At 36.5% G+C, this 12,473-nt stretch overlaps 1 protein-coding gene across 2 annotated transcripts; it reads left to right on the top strand.

The window, feature by feature from the left end:
- Positions 1-1,371: 1,371 nt before the first annotated feature.
- LOC135685661 (CAAX prenyl protease 1 homolog) lies at positions 1,372-12,357 on the top strand. 2 transcript variants are annotated; one of them, XM_089112707.1, is made up of 9 exons: positions 1,372-1,573; positions 3,135-3,281; positions 5,575-5,661; positions 6,540-6,656; positions 8,566-8,718; positions 9,785-10,294; positions 11,065-11,208; positions 11,724-11,982; positions 12,016-12,357. In XM_089112707.1, exons 1-8 carry the CDS (start codon positions 1,496-1,498, stop codon positions 11,943-11,945), a joined length of 1,458 nt encoding a protein of 485 aa, XP_088968833.1. In that variant the 5' UTR covers positions 1,372-1,495; the 3' UTR covers positions 11,946-11,982; positions 12,016-12,357. The 2 variants fall into 2 exon arrangements, with proteins under 2 accessions (XP_088968833.1, XP_065057728.2); XM_065201656.2 differs by having other exon boundaries at positions 11,724-12,357.
- Positions 12,358-12,473: the final 116 nt, after the last annotated feature.

Below are 12,473 nucleotides of genomic sequence, written 5' to 3' on the forward strand. Positions count from 1 at the left end.
GATGGCTCCATTTAGACTTAAGTTTCCACGTCTTTCTTTGAAAAAATACACTCTTTTTTTATAAGAACCAGTAAATTTCAGTTCAGGCTGACTGTTCTTAATTTTTTCGAAAATCTGAGGCTGGATTGTTCTTAATTTGTTCTTAATTTGTTCTTAAATTAAGAGGGTGTAAGCAGTGCTATTGCTAGCTTTTTCGCTCTAAGGAGGTGTTTAGGCCTCATTTGCCAACAAAGTGAGTGAGACAGCCTTAATTTGCTGACAAATTTGAATATTCACCGAAAAAGCACCCACACATCGCTAAAAATCCTCGATTTTGAGAAAAGACGTTGTTCAAAATTGCATTTTGAAGAAGCTCAGCCTCAGCTTGTTCTTAATTTGTTCTTAACTTTTGACCAGTTTTGAGGCTCGTGTTCTTATAAAATTGTTCTTATAAAAAAAGAGTGTATGTTTAGTTTAAAGCTTCGAAGACCGTGAAATCCATGCAAACAAAAGCTAACAAGAAAAGTAAATATTATCCAGTGGTGGCGCCAGAGGGGGGGGCAGGGGGGGCTACAGCCCCCCCGTCGGAGGAGGCTAGCCCCTCCGTCGGAAGATAAATTATGCTTGAATTTTTTTTGTCGGAGCGAATTTTTTAAGTTTTGGCGGAAATAGAAATTTCTAAAAGGACTGTTATCAGAATTCAGGAAGCGTAGAATTGCTCTGTGAAACAATTTTGATTCTTGGACTTGAATTTTCGATATGTAGAAGTGCGTATTCCACCGCTTAGGTCTGTTCCTATAAAGTTACGTTGTGTTCCAGTTTTCCTTAAGTTCAGTTGGTTGCTTTTTATTTAAATTCATACTTTCCAAAGATAGGCCCTACTTGAATTGGCAACGTTTGATGAGTTGTAAAGATTTAGAGTAGTTTTAAGCTTATCTAGAGGCAGCTTTCAAAAAAAATTTCCAGGGACGCCGGAGAAGGGGGGCGCGGGGGGGCAAGCGCCCCTCCTGCCCTTTGCTAGGAGGGGCAAGGGAGGGGGCAAACGTGCCCTTAGTAATATGTCAAAAAACGTAGTAAAAAACACGATTACACCATTTTGATAGCATTTTTAGCCAATCTAATGGGTGTAGCCACCAAAATTTTCCCGGGGGAGTACCCCCGGACCCCCCGAATTTTCGGCTCGCAACGCTCGCCTTCGGTCTCCAGTACCCTTACAATTCCTTGTCGCCCCCTAGCCCTATCGTTCTCTAAAAAAATTAGCCCCTCCGTCGGAAGTGCTAGCCCCTTTGTCGGAGGAAACCTAGCGCCACCACTGATATTATCTTATGAATCAAAATCTGAAAGAAGCATATACAGGTAAACACATGGAAACGTGCAACAGAAATGGAAATATCTTTACAGGTGTCTCGTCATGGAACTGAGGCAACAGATGGCGTCCACTTTGGCCTGGCCTAAGACTGTCAATTCATCAAAAGAAGGTGCAGATTAACTTAGTTTGGTTTAACAACTGCTCACAATGGAATGGATTCTTTCAGCCACAATAATTTTCCTTTGGGTTATGTTCGTTTGGGAGTTACTCCTTGCATTTCGACAGGTATGTGCCTTTCTTTTTATATCACCTTTGTCTACCTACCTCTAGGTTTAGGGGAACTTGCTTATAATGAGCACCCTTTCCAGCAGTGCCAACAACCCCTCCGGCAGACGACCCAGCCAACATTTTCTACGAATGTCGCATAAACACGGGCACTTTTTGTAGACAGTGATCATCCCTCTCTCTTCTAAGGAGTTCTTGTCGTCTCGTCTGTTTAATCAGCATATCAAATATAACAAGACATTTTACATTTGAAAACTGTGCCATCGAAAACCATCAGCGATCATCCCTGATCATGGCAAAAGTAAAAACCGTTTGACTTTCTCAACGCTTCCTGATGAGCATAGCAAAAATAACAATAGGTCAAGAATATTATGTAATAACTTAGGAAAAGGGAGGCCAGTTTCACTAAAGCAAGGATATTCCACTAATTCGTATGAATCAACGAAAAGGCTGTAATTATTCTGTTAGATTACTTTGCTGCACAACAGCTTGCAGAGGTAGAACGTGGATAAGGTTGGCAGTTGTGGAGAAGAAGATTTATAATCTTCTTCATTTGCCAATATAGAAGGGGTGTACACTTTGGATCTCCAGATGTTTTGTTTCAACTGCATGTTGGATTGCTGGAGAACTTAGAAAACCTTTAAAAGGCAGAAATGTTTGATAAACTGAACAATTTGAACCTTCTGGCTAAAATTTTGAAAAAATTTCCCCAGATCCACCCTGATCTCTAATCCACCCTGAGAACTACTGCAAGCCCTTAGAACCCATTGTGTTGCAACGTCCTCTCCCAAAGAGAAAGACATTTGATTGAGCCCATTCATTGATCAAAATGTATTAGATGGTGATGTGATGCAAATTTCCATCTATACAATACATTTCATTGTATGTTTTTGCTTAGCAGAACATGTAGAGCTTTAGTATAATTGACATGGTAAAATTTTAGGGTTTGTTCCTTTCAAAGTTGACATAGTTGCTCTGCTCCCTGGGGGCTGAGCTACCATCATGGCTTTGCCCTTGAACATGAGAGAGGTCCCCAAACCCCTTGCTGAGTATATTTAATGTGTGACTTCATCTTTTTTTCTGCATCCACCTCTGCCCTGACCTGACTATTGGGGGCCATCGCTGAATTCCAGGGAAGTCATAGACCATCAGAGATACTATGCATCAGGGATCATCAAAGATGGATTATGATATATAAAAAACTAGGCTTGAAGATCAATGCTCTTGATTATGCAACTAATAATGATCCTGTACCTCTCTCTTACTAGCTATTGGCTTTAACTTTATGCTTGGACTAGGTATCAAATGTGCCTGGTAACTAACATCTACTATACAATGTGGCCTATCAACTACAGAATCCTTTCAAATTACTCTAACTTCCAGTTTGGCTTCAAACACCTTAAATGTCATGTACTGCAAATGTTTTTCTTCTTTATCTTTTAATCATTTTCTACCTATGTTATAGCTACAATTCTGAGTTTTTGTTTATTGAGTTTTGCATCTAAGCTTGCATTTGTATATTGTTCGGGAAGGTATTTTATCAAATTGTCTTTATTTCCAGTATCAAGTTTACAAGAACACCAAGGAAATTCCGTCAGAACTAAAAGCACATTTGAAAACAGAAACCTTTGAAAAGTCAAGATTATATGAAGTTGATAAGTCAAAGCTTGGCTTCATGTCAAGTACTTATTCTCAAATCGAAGCAACAGTAAGTTGGCATTTTATGATTTAATTTTCTTCCCTTGTAGTGTAAGAGCAGAACACGTTAAGAGGCACTAATGCAAAAATTGTAATCATTGAGTGATATCCCGAATGCTTGGATGTTGGTTTATGTAAAGATTTTGTACTTTGTGGGAACAAAATTTTTGTGTAAAATGAGACAGGGGCAGAAATATGGGGTATGAATTGGATGAAAGCTAAGGTGCAAGAAATTGTGTGAGCATCAGTGGCGGACACTTGGGGGGGCGAGGGGGGGTGACTGCCCCCAATACTTTAGAGGACAATGGTCTTTTGTTCTAGAACAATGGAACATGTGATGTCATCTTATTAAAACAATAGGCTTGCCCCCCCAATATTTGATCAAGTGTCCGCCCCTGGTGAGCATGTGGTAACACAGGAACAAGATTTGCCCATTTATAACGACAACAAAACCGAAGAAGCATCTTTTACTAACACCCCTATTACAACGGGCCATCACATCCTCCATCTTCCTTTACAAGCCAAGGAAAGAAACATTAGCCACCAGTTGAACTAGTCAGGGCAACAAGCCCCAACTGAGAACTGCCAAATGATTTCAAAACCTTTTTTTCTGCGAAGCAGACCAGAAAAGAAGTAGGATATCAAAAATGTATGTCCCAATTTTTAAAATCTCAAAACTTTACTTCCACAGGGGGTACCGGCAAACAAAATATATTTTCGAATACCTTGAGCCCCCAACCTGTGGCTCATTAATTATTGTGGAAATCTTTGGCTGCAAAAATTTGTGTCAGTGCCTCTTTAATCATTGCACGGAGAAAGAGCCCAACAAGTAACAGATTAATACTAATGTATCAAATTTTGCAAGCATTTGATTCAAATGTTTTAATCGAGAAAAGTCAAAGAGATATATGGTTTTTATAAATATCATTATGAAAAGGAAATTTCTGTTTCTTTTGACATCAAATGTTAACAAACAATAGTATTACCTGTTACAACTAGCAATGGAATAGGAAATGGTTGTGCAGGAAAGGAACAACAGATAGCGTATAATAGCAAGAATGATAATTTTTACACAACATTGTCGTACAAAATTTGTGTTACGAATGCGCTCATTTTTTAAAAGAAACACTATAAGAAACGGCAACTGGGCAATCAGAGAAAAATTAAGAAAGTTTCAGAAATAATTCGTTTTTGCCCTCCCATTACCTTTTAAATAACATTGTCCTGCTCTTTTTCTTTTGGAATAAAGATGAGTTTCGTTGAATACTACTCATTATAGCTGTGTTTGTAATTTTAAGGAGTAGTAATGCACACAAAAGAACTGTCTTCTTAAGATAAATCATGTTAACAAGTAGACAAGGTAATATATTTTTTGGCTTATATATACTCAAATATAAAAAGATAAACAACAAATTCTGCAAGGGCTAAATAGGCCATGCAGCCAAACCAGCAGGGGTCTTTCTTAGCCTGCATGCTTTTTATTCCTCGTGAGGCCTGGGTATAAACTGGGTCCTCATGTCTTGTTCATCAGACAAATTATCATACTTTTCTTGCAACTTTTGCAAGTGTCATGTGTGAGAACTTTTTACTCCAACACTATTGTTTGCAATTTGCTTCCCATTTAGTTTCCCTTATAACATTCCAAGTTTTGATTGGTAGTAAACTGGGCTTTTAAAAAATATTCAAAGATGTGTGTATAATATTTTGAGGCAAAAAATATTTATTTAATAATAGACAGGAACAAAGCAAAACAACAATGAGAATCCAATATGTTGTATAGTAGAATTTTAAAGAAGGCGTTGGTACACACCAAGAACTGTGTTTAAGCTTATGCCAGTTTTAAAATTATGTGTTATCTTTTTAACTGATGTGCGGGAAACTAATAGGGCGACGAAAAACCAGAAATTTTTTCTATATTTTTAGCTATTGTTATGTGCTTCACCAGTCTGGTCCACCACAATGGATCACCATTATTATAAAGTGCGAGCCTATCACTCTGAAGATCTGTTGTGAGGACCTTTGTATGCAATAAAACTTGGACCAAATTACCGCAGCATCGGGCTGCCTTTTTTCTAAGCAATATTTTTAAAAAACTTGGGCATAAGGCACAACTCGACCAAGCACACCATAACAAAAGCTGAATATTATCCTTTAGTTGATGAATAATAATCAGAACAAATGGATTTAGAACAATAGAAAGCAGAGGCAGTAAATAAAAAACTTGTCATAAATAAATTACCTACAGCATACTTAAATAATGGGGCATATAAACTTTAATTGCAGTTTTTCTGTGCACATTTTAGCTCATTCTGATGTTTGGTGGGATTCCATTTTTATGGGAACTGGCTGGGAGCATTATTGGAAACTTTGGATTTGGTTCAGAATATGAGGTATGTAACACACCACTTCACAGCACATATGCTAGTCCAAGTATTCTTGTCTCAAACATAACTCATAAATTTCTGATAACATAATTCTATGATATCATACATTCTATAGTTTTAGTCTGATCCACCTATTTGTTTGATGTCCATAAAACACAATAGACAGTTTTTTAAATTTGGTTTGTAAGGAAATTTTGGTTTCAGGGTAGTTTTTTAAATATTTTATAACAAAATTTTATTTGTAGAACAGGACAGTTTAAATTACAACTCAGTGTTCCATGCTTATAGTTATCATTAGGCAGCTGTCCCCTCCCCACCATGATAGATGTAGCTCAAAATTGGAACTTGAAACCGTTCTGTTGTATATAGGAGAGCATGAAAACAATTGAAACTGAAATTGCATGCACCGCTCTGTCTATATGGCATCCAGCTCAATAAAACAGGGCAATAAACAGTAATTCTTGTTTTTTAACAACATAACCTTATCTTATTAGACTTTTCAGATTTTATATATAGCACTTATGTTCCTCTCTGTTGTAACATACTTTGGTTCTGTATTATTTAGAGTTCAATTCTGTCCTTTGATATATACATGATATATACAATATATATACATGTTATTATATTTTATTTGATATCTTATTTTATTTATTTGATATTTTATTTGATATTTGATATTTTATTTTATTTGATATTTTATTTGATTATATTTTATTTGATATTTTATTTATTTGATTATGTTTGATATCTCCTGAAGAGTGAGTTACTCACGAAACAGGCTTGTAGAGATAAACCATGTAGTTTTACTTTCTTCAATCTATGATATACATGTTATTATATATATTTATATTTTATTAGTCATTTACTGTTTGTCTTTTGCGCAGATAACCCACTCTATGATGTTTATGGTATTATGTTTGATATACAGTACCATAACAAGTCTACCATGGAGTCTGTATGGAACTTTTGTTGTAGAGGAGAGTCATGGCTTTAATAAGCAAGTAAGTAACGCCCAGACAACACTCTTTCAGAAGCACTCAGTAAACTTAAAGAAATGTAGCCCAACAGAGGTGGTCCATTGCTTTAGAAGTTCCATCTTGACATCACTTCTCAGCAGTCAAACATCTTCAATTTCAATTTCAATAATATCTAAAAAGTTTCTTGGGTTAAGGTTGCCAAAGGCATTAGGCAGAATCAAATCCTATAGATAGTGAATCTTGATGTGTTCTGCGTTTGGTACTCTGGTGTTCATCGTATTTTGTTGTAGTTCTAAAAACATCCATCTGTTTCTAGGATTTTTTAACTTCAGCTGCTCTTTCTGATTTGCTCAATGTCATTCGGTTTTGCTGAACATGGTGCTTTTGATTTTTTTTATTCATGTAGAAACCAAAAATAATCAAGCAAAATGCCGAGCAGGTGTCTTGTCAAACAATAGAGATATTGAAAAGTTCTACTAAGAAATGTCAACTAGGAGTAAATTTGACTAAAAAAGACTGTACAGAGCTATGAAATACCAGAAAACATGGCAAAATGTCCTTGCAATTTGACTTGACCCAGTGCTATGCAGTTTTGATTGTAAATCTGAGAGCCATTTCCTGTAGTTAAAACTGATTTTGACAGGCTTAAAGAGCAGATTACATTGTGTAGTGTGGAAGTCCAGCTGCACATGCACGGAAAACGTTTGCAAAAGAATTTTGAATAAATGACAGGAAAAATTGAATTTTCTTCTTTTTCAAGAATTTCCCATTCCATTCTCAAGAAATTCTGAGTTTATTTCAATTTTTCAGAACCAGGTGATAGGCCAAGCCATAACGTACAAGGTCGCTGGTTCGAGTACTACCCTGTCTATGACAATCGCTCACAGTGTTTTTTCAGAAACTTGGATTTGTCTCAAATGTCTCACTAAAATGGTTGTTTTTATTCTAAAGGGAATCGTATATTGAAACCTCTTCAATGCAGCAAAAATTGAAAAGAAGGCTGGCTGCAAAACTGATTTGTCTCTTGTTTTCCTAGAAATTTGCAGACTTCTAAGGTTTCTTTGGCCTACCGCAAGCGTATGCCACAAGTTATGCAACTAACACAAATATAAACGTTTTACATTGAGGTCGAACGACAGAGAAACGTAAAAGCAATCTTGAGAATAAGACGTCTTTGCATTTCAAAATATCTTTCACACAACAGTCATCACAATATTATCACACAATAGTCATCATCCCCTCAAGACAAAACTTTGGACTACATTAAAAACAAAAAACAAAAACAGGAAAATCTATTTCCATCGAATCGTAAGAAGCAGAACCAGTAATTTCTTTGTGACGATGTGAAACTAGGGAGTAGTTTGAATGACGCACGTGGAAAGAGGTGTGCAACTAATAACTGCTGAAGTGAAAGTGTGGGAAGGTGAAAGATTTCAAAAATCACAATTGTTTTATGACAACTTAGGAATCTTCTGTGACAATTTGAGATCGAGACTACCGTAAAAGGTTTGATAAATTAGCCCCGTCAAGCCCCCGGCTTATTTACTTCTTTTTGGGTTTATTAGAGAGGCCTATTAGAATGGGAAGGTGTATTTAGTACAAGAACGTAAAATAAAACAATTTTTTACTTTTTGTTTTTACCTTTTTGTATGCTATAAGGCTTGTAATGTTTTTTTAAACAGGAATCAACAAATTGCTACATTCTATGTGCAATGTCCTACGGTCAGACCGTCAAGCTAGATGAATACTATGAACTTCAATCCAATTTCTCACATTTTTCCTTGCCGAGGATATTGCTTGAAATATGAGGGGAGGGTCTTTTAGGAAGGGCTTATCGAGAGACGGGGTTTGTGAAAAGAGGGTTTAACCTTAATACATTTCACAGTACTTTTTATGTGTTCAATGTATATTACAGTGTTTGCCTCCTTTGCAGACTCTGGGATTCTACTTCAAGGACCTGGTAAAGAGGCTGATCTTAACGTGCGTTATTTCACTGCCTGTAACGGCTGTCCTGATTTGGATCGTGAGAGTTGGCGGTTCGTACTTCTTTGTATATGCATGGGCATTTACTCTAGCTGTGTCTTTGGTAAGAAGTTTTGCTCCTCTCAGCTTCCGAGGATGAAAATCCAGCAGTATGTAGCCAAGTTATTGTAGAATGCTGCTGGAATCTGGGGGATGACGCAATTCGCGCCTTTTTTTAAATATCGCTTTTTCTAAGAAAGTTTTCACAACAAAAGTCTAGCAGGCAAATGTTTTTAACGTGGAGCCAATTGTATTTCAAACCTGAATTTGGAAAGGAATGTTTGGTGTATTTTTTGTGTATTTTTTATTGTAAGTTAAAAAGTCTTATGGTAGAATTGGTGTCGTGGAAGTTTTTTGAAAAATTAGAATAGCGTTTTGTTTGATATGATTATTTTACAGCGAAAGGATAAATAAAACAAACAAGTTAACCCGGCCCTATTTGTTAAAAGTTTTATAAGGTTTCAAAACGGATAAGGTTTATATCATATGGTAAAAATATACCAAAACACGAATTTTCTTGAATTTTTGCAAATATTATTTTGTAAAATTTAACTAGAAATAATAAGTTGATATATTGGTTAGATGTTTCGATTCGAAACTCTCGAAAACAAATCTCGCTACTTCCTTGGCCATCCGGTTTTAAGAGAATTAAAAGCAGAAGTATTCAACTAAAAAAGCCAAAGTTTCAAACATTCAAGAGAGCTGATACGGTCTCATATACCAATGCTGACAATCTCTTTTTGGACTTTGCTGGTCCTAATGTCAGCGGTAGATTACTGAATGTATGCGCTGCCAGCGGATCATAAAATTCCTGGATTCAGAAAATATATGCTTCGTTCATTCGCCGCTTCACAAATAAAACCAGCGCTGAAAATATTCGAGGCCTTGACTGCAGTTTTAAAAGTCACAAGTGTCTTGCTTAACCTTTTGTAGAGTTCTCTTGAACTCTAGATTATCACGAGCAAGATATGATTTTCATCACTAATGCCATCTTTTTGCGAAGAAAACAAGCATATTTCAAAAGGCGTGAGAGTAAGGGTTATTCTGCATGTGGTATTATGCCTCCCGACTGACCCCTGCTACGCGCAATACCCTTTAAACGATTTTCATTGCATATTATATGATTACAGTTTTTGATGACCATATACCACGATTACATCGCCCCCTGGTTTGACCGATTCATCCAACTGCCCGCAGGCGATCTTAGGTCGTCCATTGAAAAGTTAGCCACGTCAATCGATTTTCCACTGACCAAAATTCTGGTTGTTGAAGGATCGAAAAGATCGGCGCACAGTAATGCCTACTTCTTTGGGTTTTTCAAAAACAAAAGGATCGTTCTGTTTGATACTTTGCTGAAAGAAAGCCCGTTTGAAAAAGAAAAGAAAGAAGAAGAATTGAAAAAGAAAGAGGAGCTTGAAAAGGAGAAAGTTGAAGAAGCAAAGGAGGCTGGCAATGAGGAAGACGAGAATTCGGATGTGAAAAAGGAATATCAAAACGAAGATACGAAAATACAAGAGAACGAAAAGAAGGAAGAGAAAAGCGGGAAGGGATGCAGTAATGAAGAAATATTAGCAGTTTTAGGCCATGAGCTTGGTCACTGGAAGTTAAATCATACCTTGAAGCATTTAATAATTGGCCAGGTAATTTTACCACTTTATTTATTTAAGTGAACATTTGTCTTGACACACGCCCGACAAGGTGTCTTATTTGTATATTACCGACATTTACTTGATACCATTCTCATGTTTTGCGAGAGTACCTTGATCTATGACGAGTCTTTGAGAGAATCAATTAGCCGATTTCGAAGGTTTTTTGTTAATTTCGTTTAAGCAGTGTCCTGTCATTGAACTCTCTCCCTCGACCAGGCATTTGTCTGTGTCGTGACTCCGTATTTTTACCTCCAGAGGGCTCGATTTGTCACTTCTTGCTCTTTCAGAACCCCTGTCACCATATCGGTCTTTATGTTCATCCGGATAAAGAGCCACTCTCAGACGGTGCATCCGTCGAGTGTGTCTTCTTCTGGCACTTTTTCCATCCACCTCAATCTCCATCACTTTTCTCACCCAGGTGTCTTCAATCCTTTTCACGTGCGGAACCATCCCATGTCTCGCTCTTCTAAACTTTGATATTATCTTAACTCATTATTTCCATCAACTATTCTTACCTCATTTCCTTTTATACTATTGAAGCTAACCATCCCTCATTTTGTTTTGTCGTGCCTGTCAAATGTCTTCTGCCGTTAACAGATCTGCAAGAATTTTTGTTGATCTTTTTGTAAAGAGGTTTTTTTCACATGTAAAGAGGTCTGTTTCTGATTTGGTGCAGAAGAAACCTGTCATTCATTTTATCTATGATTTTGATTTTATACTAATATTGGAAATGGCTCTTTAAATTCTTTTTTTCCTGTTAGGTCAATCTGTTCTTGGATTTCTTTCTGTTTGGGCTTTTGATGGACATGGATATTCTCTACACAAGTTTTGGCTTTCCAGATTCTAAGCCAGTCCTTATTGGATTACTGATCATATTCCAGTTTATCTTCTCGCCCTATCACGAAGTAAGTGTTTTTAATCATGGTATTATCTCTGCCTATGGCTCTTGTAATTCATCTCTTTCAAAACAATTTTTGATTAATTCTGTCAACCAGGTTTTCTAAGTATGCACCTGTTTCTCGAGGTCAAGGATGGTTATATGTAACATACTGGCCTCCAAAAACACAATATTTATTCGGTTTTTCATTGCAAGTCTGATTTTGCTATCAGATTTCAAATGCAGTTATGATCCAAATACCAAAAACAATATACTAAGAACTTTGATTCAGAATCGTTTACACTGTAAAAATGTACGTCAATCAAATGGTTTTTGAAAAATATATGATATTCCATTGAAAGAAATTACTTTTTGTCATGCCTTTTGAAAAATTATACGTTTGTTTAGCCTTCTATTGCCACTAGTTTCTCTTCTGGCCTCCCAGATTCGTCTCCTTTATTTCTGCTAATCAATTCCTGAATGGTTACCTAGTGAAAGACTATTCAAGGATGCTCTCTGATATTATTTGGCCTTATTTTTCAGCTTCTTGGCTTCTGTTTAACTCTACTTAGCCGTCGTTTCGAGTTTCAAGCGGATGCCTTTGCCAAATCGCTCGGTTATTCGAAAGAGCTGCAGTCGTCACTGATCAAGCTGAACGAGGATAATCTTCAGTTCCCTGTGAATGACAAGTGGTTCTCCACATACCATCACTCACACCCTCCCTTATTGGAGCGGCTCAGAGCGTTGAAAACGAAACAAGACTAGCCAAACAAGACTAGCCGCTCTAACTAACTAACTAACTTTGCAGCAGGTTCGAATACCCTTTCATTAATTCAAAATCTGTTTTAATAAAGATATGATTGTAGTTTCTTCATTTGGTTGTTTTCAGTGCCATAAGGGTCCTTGACTTAAGGGTCCTTGACTTCTAGCGAACGTTGAAGATCACATCTTGGCGTGTTGCTGCCGTACAGTTATTAAATAAGCGCTAGCATAGTATCATAAAAAACTTTAAATTTATATTTTTTGTAAAATATGCATGTTATTCACGGTAAAACTTATCAAAACCAGAAAAACTATTTTCAACCAGGACCCTGTTTTAACGAAAATGTTAAACAACGAAGTTATCCTAAAGCAATGTAAAACTAATAGAGGTTATTACAAGTATGTTTACAACAAACTGTTTCTACAACAATATCTTATTACAGGAAATCATTTTCAATTACAGTTCTCTTTTAGTTCTGATTTAAATTATGCAATAAAGTTTATTGAAAAAATCTCTTTGGGAAGTTCATT

The sequence above is a fragment of the Rhopilema esculentum genome, chromosome 15 (assembly GCF_057945365.1).
Source record: "Rhopilema esculentum isolate cy_ngs chromosome 15, ASM5794536v1, whole genome shotgun sequence".
Taxonomy (NCBI): domain Eukaryota; kingdom Metazoa; phylum Cnidaria; class Scyphozoa; order Rhizostomeae; family Rhizostomatidae; genus Rhopilema; species Rhopilema esculentum.

What these genes read in the sequence shown, in the direction of transcription:
- LOC135685661 (XM_065201656.2), top strand. Translation starts at nt 1,496, where the DNA reads ATGGAATGGATTCTTTCAGCCACAATAATTTTCCTTTGGGTTATGTTC. An exon ending in GATTTGGTTCAGAATATGAG is followed by an intron (nt 5,662 to 6,539) that starts GTATGTAACACA and finishes TCTTTTGCGCAG; the next exon opens with ATAACCCACTCTATGATGTT. An exon ending in AGCATTTAATAATTGGCCAG is followed by an intron (nt 10,295 to 11,064) that starts GTAATTTTACCA and finishes TTTTCCTGTTAG; the next exon opens with GTCAATCTGTTCTTGGATTT.